The sequence below is a fragment of the Nerophis lumbriciformis genome, linkage group LG29 (assembly GCF_033978685.3).
Source record: "Nerophis lumbriciformis linkage group LG29, RoL_Nlum_v2.1, whole genome shotgun sequence".
Classification (NCBI taxonomy): Eukaryota; Metazoa; Chordata; class Actinopteri; order Syngnathiformes; family Syngnathidae; genus Nerophis; species Nerophis lumbriciformis.
The window spans coordinates 2,950,120-2,959,763 of record NC_084576.2 but is presented as its reverse complement, the minus strand read 5'-3'; the positions used below and the strand labels follow the sequence as shown (position 1 = coordinate 2,959,763).

Genomic DNA, 9,644 nt, shown 5'->3' with positions numbered 1-9,644 from the left:
TCTAATTTTGTGACACACGGAATTTTGGATTTTCATTTGTTGCCACTTCAAATCATCAAAATTAAATGAAATAAACATTTGAATGCATCAGTCTGTGTGCAATGAATAAATATAATGTACAAGTTACACCTTTTGAATGCAATTACTGAAATAAATCAAGTTTTTCAAAATATTCTAATTTACTGGCTTTTACCTGTATATATACTCATAAGTGTGTCAGCTTGAATAGCATTAATGGGCATTAAAATGTAAACATCTAATAAAAATTACCACATACAAAACAGCTATTGGTGAATTTGGATTCTCGACTGTTAATAAAAGCAAAATAATGTGCACGTGGAAGTAAAACCTTCAGTCAATTTTAAAAAGACACAGAGGGCCGTGTGTGTGAGAGATGTGTGACTTAGGCTGATCAGACTTTCCTAGTTTCTCAGTATTAATTGCAACACGCACGCAGCGATTGCAACACCCAGATTAAACCAAGCGACAACCAACTCTGGTTATATTGTGTTTGGGAATGTGTCGTCGCTTAAAAAAAAAAAAAAAAAAAAAGAGAGAGATCACAGTTTGAGAAACCGAAATTAAGCTGCTTTCATAATATTAGCCAAACTATATCAAAACAAATTTATATTTTAATTATTGGTGGAAAGCTGAATATTTTGACTTCAATTTTGATTTTCTTTCATCTCCGTAATATCGCTAAAATTCGTTCCATTTTGTCCACTAGCGACGCTGAGATCATTATTCATGCGTTCGTTACGTCTCGTCTCGACTACTGTAACGTATTATTTTCGGGTCTCCCTATGTCTAGCATTAAAAGATTACAGTTGGTACAAAATGCGGCTGCTAGACTTTTGACAAGAACAAGAAAGTTTGATCATATTACGCCTATACTGGCTCACCTGCACTGGCTTCCTGTGCACTTAAGATGTGACTTTAAGGTTTTACTACTTACGTATAAAATACTACACGGTCTAGCTCCGTCCTATCTTGTCGATTGCATTGTACCATATGTCCCGGCAAGAAATCTGCGTTCAAAGAACTCCGGCTTATTAGTGATTCCCAGAGCCCAAAAAAAGTCTGCGGGCTGTAGAGCGTTTTCTATTGGGGCTCCAGTACTATGGAATGCTCTCCCGGTAACAATTAGAGATGCTACCTCAGTAGAAACATTTAAGTCCCATCTCAAAACTCATTTGTATACTCTAGCCTTTGAATAGCCCCCCTTTTTTTAGACCAGTTGATCTGCCGTTTCTTTTCTTTTCTCCTCTGCTCCCCCCTATCCCTTGTGGGGAGACACACAGATCCGGTGGCCATGGATGGGGTGCTGGCTGTCCGGGGTCGGGACCCGGGGTGGACCGCTCGCCTGTATATCGGTTGGGAACATCTCTGCGCTGCTGACCCGTCTCCGCTCGGGATGGTTTCCTGCTGACCCCACTATGGACTGGACTCTTACTGTTATGATGGATCCACTATGGACTGGACTCTCACAATATTATGTTAGACCCACTCGACATCCATTGCATTCGGTCTCCCTAGAGGGGGGGGGTTACCCACATATGCGGTCCTCTCCAAGGTTTCTCATAGTCATTCACATCGACGTCCCACTGGGGTGAGTTTTTCCTTGCCCTTATGTGGGCTATACCGAGGATGTCGTTGTGGCTTGTGCAGCCCTTTGAGACACTTGTGATTTAGGGCTATATAAATAAACATTGATTGATCTTGTTCACGAGTGAGGGAAGAGTGGATCGTGAGATCGACAGGCGGATCGGTGCGGCGTCTTCAGTAATGCGGACGCTGTATCGATCCGTTGTGGTGAAGAAGGAGCTGAGCCGGAAGGCAAAGCTCTCAATTTACCGGTCAATCTACGTTCCCATCCTCACCTATGGTCATGAGCTTTGGGTTATGACCGAAAGGACAAGATCACGGGTACAAGCGGCCGAAATGAGTTTCCTCCGCCGGGTGGCGGGGCTCTCCCTTAGAGATAGGGTGAGAAGCTCTGCCATCCGGGGGGAGCTCAAAGTAAAGCCGCTGCTCCTCCACATCGAGAGGAGCCAGATGAGGTGGTTCGGGCATCTGGTCAGGATGCCACCCGAACGCCTCCCTAAGGAGGTGTTTAGGGCACGTCCGACCGGTAGGAGGCCACGGGGAAGACCCAGGACACGTTGGGAAGACTATGTCTCCCGGCTGGCCTGGGAACGCCTCGGGGTCCCACAGGAAGAGCTGGACGAAGTGGCTGGGGAGAGGGAAGTCTGGGCTTCCCTGCTTAGGCTGCTGCCCCCGCGACCCGACCTCGGATAAGCGGAAGAAGATGGATGGATGGATGGATGATTGATTGATTGATTGATTGATTTGTGCACCACCATAATGAAAGAGACTAATGTATTATTTTTCTGCTATGCAGTATTTGTCCGCTGAGTGGCGCTAAGAAGCTTTGAAGTTCAGTTAACCCCAATCACGTGACTTAGTTTTAATCCGTCATATCCGCCGTAGAAACGTGGACTATTGTTGACAAAACGGAACCATTTTTTTTTTTTTACACAAAAACAGCAGCCGAAGCCCTAAAAACAACAAATAAAGCCACGGAATCACCTTAAGAGACCAAATGTCGGACAAACGCCGGGCTTTGCCGCCGTGGATGTCAAAAGAGGACGTGGGGTTGAAAGAGAAGCAGCCCCGAATGACCACCAAGAAGAAAGCCGCACGGTAGCTTTGAGTTCGACTATTTTGCTTCTGCGCTTGTTTATTTTTGGTAACATAAATTTGAACATTATTTTTCCAGGGCTATTTTATACTGTATGAACGAAAAAGAGATGGTGGAAGCTGCTGTCGCATGTCTGGGACACCAGAATGTGGTTCTCCGGTCCGGCCAGCAGGTGGCGTAGTTTTTCCTTGTCTTCCTTTTTATTGCCGGAAGTTGTCGCTTTGTTTATATTGAGTTAAACCACTGATGGCAAAATCTGGCCATTTATGGCCTGCAGCTAATTTATTAACCACCTGCTGCACATTATGAAAATACTATGAAAGAAACTTGAAAACATATAATAAAAGAGCATACAGGTGAAATGAAACGAAAAAAGGTTGCAATATTGACTTATAACCAGAGGTGGGACCAAGTCATTGTTTTGCAAGTCACAAGTAAGTCTCAAGTCTTTGCCCTCAAGTCCGAGTCAAGTCCCGAGTCAAGACAGGCAAGCCCCGAGTCAAGTCCAAAGTCAAGACTGGAAAGTCTCAAGTCAAGTCCTAAGTCCTGCATTTTGAGTTTCGAGTCCTTTCAAGTCCTTTTAACCACAGACTAATATATTAACACAGATTGTGTATGCTTTTCAAACGCTGTATTTATTTATTAAAACAAGTGCATTTTGAATTGCAGGAAAGAAAATTGTGCTGACATTGCACTTTATAATAGCACTATTAACCAGTCATTTTAAACATTAACTCATTCCTTTACAGAACAAACACATTGAAAAATAAAGTGCAAATGTACTTATTTGTACAAAAGTGTTAACATTGAAAAAACATGACATATACGTGAACATAACAAAAAAGTTGTACTTTTTATATGTCAGGGCCCTATGCTGCATTGCATTTGCAAAAGACCAAATTAGCCAAGAGTCTGTCAGTCATTTGTGCACGATGGGGGCGTAGTATGATGCCACCATGGCTGAAAACTCGCTCCACTGGAGCACTGGAGGCAGGCACTGCCAAGACTCTCATGGCCACTCGGAACAGTGAAGGAAGAGTCTTCATGTTCAATGCCCAGAACAAAAGGGGGGGGAGAGTTGTTTTGGGTTGGTGCACTACTTGTAAGTGTATCTTGTGTTTTTTATGTTGATTTAATTAAAAAAAGAAAAAGAAAAAAAAAATTCTTGTGCGGCCCGATACCAATCGATCCACGGACCAGTACCGGGCCACGGCCCGGTGGTTGGGGACCACTGAGGTAAACAACCAACAGTATGTCAGAAAGCTAGCTAAAACGGTACACATATTCATAATATAGTATACATTTTAACTGACCTTTATTTTACTATTTTTGTCTTTTTTTAGGTGGCTAAAATACGCGGTGCTGCTGACCGCCGTCTAACGTTACGTGTGATATATTGACTAACGTAACCCTGCTTAAAAAAAATCACTGAACAAAAAGTATGAATAAGGTAGTGAACTGCAACAGATTCCCGTGTTTGCAATAACGTTATAACGTTAGCAGTGAGTTTACAGCCTCACTGATTTAACTACACAGCAAATAAAAGTCACGTTACTTAGCCAATAAACGTTATCTTACATTCAAAACTTACCGTTCTTTGTGCAACTTCAAATTCCGGACGAAGTTGGAAGTTGTTGCCTCTCCATCAGTAATTTTCGAACCGCATGTGTTGCATACTGCAAACCGTTTTGTGTTGACCACCTCGTAATTTTTATACCCAAACAAAATTATTTTAGGTATCATTTTTTTGTTCACTGGCGTGTGGTTTGGACATGTCTTCTTTGTTGGTTGTCCTGCAATTTGATTGGATGAATGCTGTGTGATGAAAACAAAGTAGATCTAATTTGATTGGCTGTTGTACTGAGAGCACACCAGCTGACACACGCAACGCTGATAGACAAGTACACAATGAAAAATACGGAGCGCTCCCGAATAACTTTTTCATCTTTGGGTTTTGGGGAAAGTAGCAAGTCATGTCAAGTCATGTCAATTCAAAAGGCTCAAGTCCAAGTGAAGTCACAAGTCATTGATGTTAAAGTCTAAGTCGAGTTGCAAGTCTTTTTACATTTTGTCAAGTCGAGTCTAAAGTCATCAAATTCATGACTCGAGTCTGACTCGAGTCCAAGTCATGTGACTCGAGTCCACACCTCTGCTTATAACACAAAGCTGCCATGCAGGCTGTATTTTTTCTTTAAAGCTTATCATTACTCAAACAATATTAATGAATCAAAAACAATGTTATTATGAATAATTCACATATTTAAGGCCCAATTACTTCACTTTGAAATATTTTTGGGGGAAAATATTGCATATTGTGTGCGTTTGCCATAAAGAAAAGTTGCCTTTGACAAAACAAAAAAACTTCCATCCATCCATCCATTTTCTTCCGCTTATCCGAGGTCGGGTCGCGGGGGCAGCAGCCTAAGCAGGGAAGCCCAGACTTCCCTCTCCCCAGCCACTTCGTCCAGCTCCTCCCGGGGGATCCCGAGGCGTTCCCAGACATAGTCTTCCCAACGTGTCCTGGGTCTTCCCCGTGGCCTCCTACTGGTCGGACGTGCCCTGAACACCTCCCTAGGGAGGCGTTCGGGTGGCATCCCGACCAGATGCCCGAACCACTTCATCTGGCTCCTCTCGATGAGAAAAGAACAAAAAAACGTGAAAAATAATAAAAAGTTATAATCAATGTATAGATGTAAAGATGATCTAGAAATTTAAGGGTTTGAAGTAAATGAATTAAAAAATAACGTATGTTATAACGTATTTATGTTTAACACTATTATGAGTATGATCCTTTTGGATCCCTAAACATTTTAGTGGGATTTTTTTAAGTGTCGTTGCCCAAAAAATAATATTTTATAATATTAATTCTAAAAATACTATTAACAATTTTTTTAATAAAAGGACATACAGGTGAAATGCAGAGGTGTGGACTCGAGTCACATGACTTGGACTCGAGTCAGACTCGAGTCATGAATTTGATGACTTTAGACTCGACTTGACAAAATGTAAAAAGACTTGCAACTCGACTTAGACTTTAACATCAATGACTTGTGACTTCACTTGGACTTGAGCCTTTTGAATTGACATGACTTGACATGACTTGCTACTTTCCCCAAAACCCAAAGATGAAAAAGTTATTCGGGAGCGCTCCGTATTTTTCATTGTGTACTTGTCTATCAGCGTTGCGTGTGTCAGCTGGTGTGCTCTCAGTACAACAGCCAATCAAATTAGATCTACTTTGTTTTCATCACACAGCATTCATCCAATCAAATTGCAGGACAACCAACGAAGAAGACATGTCCAAACCACACGCCAGTGAACAAAAAATGATACCTAAAATAATTTTGTTTGGGTATAAAAATTACGAGGTGGTCAACACAAAACGGTTTGCAGTATGCAACACATGCGGTTCGAAAATGACTGATGGAGAGGCAACAACTTCCAACTTCGTCCGGCATTTGAAGTTGCACAAAGAAGGGTAAGTTTTGAATGTAAGATAACGTTTATTGGCTAAGTAACGTGACTTTTATTTGCTGTGTAGTTAAATCAGTGAGGCTGTAAACTCACTGCTAACGTTATTGCAAACACGGGAATCTGTTGCAGTTCACTACCTTATTCATACTTTTTGTTCAGTGATTTTTTTTAAGCAGGGTTACGTTAGTCAATATATCACACGTAACGTTAGACGGCGGTCAGCAGCACCGCGTATTTTAGCCACCTAAAAAAAGACAAAAATAGTAAAATAAAGGTCAGTTAAAATGTATACTATATTATGAATATGTGTACCGTTTTAGCTAGCTTTCTGACATACTGTTGGTTGTTTACCTCAGTGGTCCCCAACCACCGGGCCGCGGCCCGGTACTGGTCCGTGGATCGATTGGTATCGGGCCGCACAAGAAATAATTTTTTCTTTTTTTCTTTTTTTAATTAAATCAACATAAAAAACACAAGATACACTTACAAGTAGTGCACCAACCCAAAACAACTCTCTCCCCCCTTTTGTTCTGGGCATTGAACATGAAGACTCTTCCTTCACTGTTCCGAGTGGCCATGAGAGTCTTGGCAGTGCCTGCCTCCAGTGCTCCAGTGGAGCGAGTTTTCAGCCATGGTGGCATCATACTACGCCCCCATCGTGCACAAATGACTGACAGACTCTTGGCTAATTTGGTCTTTTGCAAATGCAATGCAGCATAGGGCCCTGACATATAAAAAGTACAACTTTTTTGTTATGTTCACGTATATGTCATGTTTTTTCAATGTTAACACTTTTGTACAAATAAGTACATTTGCACTTAATTTTTCAATGTGTTTGTTCTGTAAAGGAATGAGTTAATGTTTAAAATGACTGGTTAATAGTGCTATTATAAAGTGCAATGTCAGCACAATTTTCTTTCCTGCAATTTAAAATGCACTTGTTTTAATAAATAAATACAGCGTTTGAAAAGCATACACAATCTGTGTTAATATATTAGTCTGTGGTTAAAAGGACTTGAAAGGACTCGAAACTCAAAATGCAGGACTTAGGACTTGACTTGAGACTTTCCAGTCTTGACTTTGGACTTGACTCGGGGCTTGCCTGTCTTGACTCGGGACTTGACTCGGACTTGAGGGCAAAGACTTGAGACTTACTTGTGACTTGCAAAACAATGACTTGGTCCCACCTCTGGCGAAATGTAACGAGAAAAAGTTGCAATGTTGACTTATAAGACAGAGCTGCCATGCAGCTGTTATTACTTGAAAAATGATAATGAATCAAAATCAATATTGTTATAAATTATTGACTTATTTATTATCAAATATTCCACTTGGACATTTTTGAGGGAGGAAAATGTTGCCTTTTTTGTCTTTTTATATCAACAGATAGACCTGCAGTTAATGTAGAGAAAAATTTTTTAAATAATCAATATGACTTATTTTTAACATTTTTATGACTGAGAACATTCCGGCCCCCAGGACCAAACTTTAGGGGACTCCTAAAGGTTTAAAAAAAAAATCTATATATTGTATGGGTTTTGAAAATTAAAAATATCAATGGCCCCTGCTTGCTCAGTGAAAAAATGTTTGGACACCACTAAAGTATGTCTATTTTGTCAAGACAGTAAATGTATTAGATACAAGGTTTTTTATGAATGAAAATAGAAATGTAATCATATTGGGCTGAAACATGTTACCCTATATGCAAATTAAATGTAACAAAAATGCTGCCTTTATAAAGCGATAAAGACATTAAACAATGTGGACATTATGGTGCTTGTGGTTTGCCAGTTCCTTACTGCACCTCTCAGTATGATGCACACACAACCTCAAAAATAAAAAGTATATCATAATAATTCATTCATTTTCTACCGCTTGTTTGTGAATAATGCTCACCTGGCCTTGCCACACAGGTTGAAAGTAAAATGGAGGATGCAGCTGGTAAGAGGTACAGGAAAACGGCTTCTTCGTTAAAAAGAGTGAAGCCGGCCACAGAAGCAATAGAGGAGGCGTGTGAGAATGTGTCCTACGTGTCGGAGACGGACTTGGACATAAGCGAGATGGACACATTGCCGTATGCCACCGATAACCAGGAGCAGAAGGCGGATTGTGAGGATCTGGTGTCACCAGCAGCAGTCGCTTGTCTCAGGAAGGACGGCCTGCAGACAGAAAAGGAACATTTAACCAACAGCCAAGACAAGGACGATGCCATGCGTCTTGTGCGAGAAATATTTTTCAGTAGATAATGGACTCAGACACAATAGTCATGATTTTACAGCAGAGTATGTATTGTTTTCTTACAAGCATCAACATGCAGCCCACATACATACACAAACTGGGAAACATCATGGCCATAAATGCCTGTTTGCAGCGGTTACGCAGTTAGAGGCTGGTAACTTTCCAACATTATCCCGACTAAGCAAAATACGCCCTACATAATACACATGTGCACAGGAAAATGACGTTATGCTACAAACGCAGTATGATTGAAAACATTAAGGGCCTACTGAAATGCGATTTTCTTATTTAAACGGGGATAGCAGGTCCATTCTATGTGTCATACTTGATCATTTCACGATATTGCCATATTTTTGCTGAAAGGATTTAGTAGAGAACATCGACGATAAAGTTCGCAACTTTTGGTCGCTGATAAAAAAAGCCTTGCCTGTACCGGAAGTAGCAGACGAGTAGCGTGACGTCACAGGTTGTGGAGCTCCTCACATCTGCACATTGTTTACAATCATGGCCACCAGCAGCGAGAGCGATTCGGAGCGAGAAAGCGATGATTTCCCCATTAATTTGAGCGAGGATGAAAGATTCGTGGATGAGGAAAGTGAGAGTGAAGGACTAGAGGGCAGTGGGAGCGATTCAGATAGGGAAGATGCTGTGAGAGGCGGTTGGGACCTGATATTCAGCTGGGAATGAGTAAAACAGTAAATAAACACAAGACATATACAGTGGGGCAAAAAAGTATTTAGTCAGCCACCGATTGTGCAAGTTCTCCCACTTAAAATGATGACAGAGGTCTGTAATTTTCATCGTAGGTACACTTCAACTGTGAGAGACAGAATGTGGAATTCACATTGTAGGAATTTTAAAGAATTTATTTGTAAATTATGGTGGAAAATAAGTATTTGGTCACTTCAAACAAGGAAGATCTCTGGCTCTCACAGACCTGTAACTTCTTCTTTAAGAAGCTCTTCTGTCCTCCACTTGTTACCTGTATTAATGGCTCCTGTTTGAACTTGTTATCTGTATAAAAGACACCTGTCCACAGCCTCAAACAGTCAGACTCCAAACTCCACTATGGCCAAGACCAAAGAGCTGTCGAAGGACACCAGGAAAATAATTGTAGACCTGCACCAGACTGTGAAGAGTGAATCTACAATAGGCAAGCAGCTTGGTGTGAAAAAATCAACTGTGGGAGCAATTATCAGAAAATGGAAGACATACAAGACCACTGATAATC

General features: G+C 41.1%; 1 protein-coding gene across 1 annotated transcript; it reads left to right on the top strand.

Moving 5' to 3' along the window:
* The first annotated feature begins 2,487 nt into the window (after nt 1-2,487).
* Nucleotides 2,488-8,906, top strand: LOC133571888 (uncharacterized). The gene is made up of 3 exons (XM_061924408.2): nt 2,488-2,703; nt 2,780-2,873; nt 8,089-8,906. The coding sequence occupies exons 1-3, from the start codon at nt 2,603-2,605 to the stop codon at nt 8,419-8,421; spliced, it is 528 nt and encodes a 175-aa protein (XP_061780392.1). The 5' UTR covers nt 2,488-2,602; the 3' UTR covers nt 8,422-8,906.
* Nucleotides 8,907-9,644: the final 738 nt, after the last annotated feature.

Coding starts and splice junctions, on each gene's coding strand:
- LOC133571888 (XM_061924408.2), top strand. CDS start 2,603: ATGTCGGACAAACGCCGGGCTTTGCCGCCGTGGATGTCAAAAGAGGAC. Junction 2,704..2,779: donor ACCAAGAAGAAAGCCGCACG/GTAGCTTTGAGT, acceptor TTATTTTTCCAG/GGCTATTTTATACTGTATGA. Junction 2,874..8,088: donor TTCTCCGGTCCGGCCAGCAG/GTGGCGTAGTTT, acceptor CTTGCCACACAG/GTTGAAAGTAAAATGGAGGA.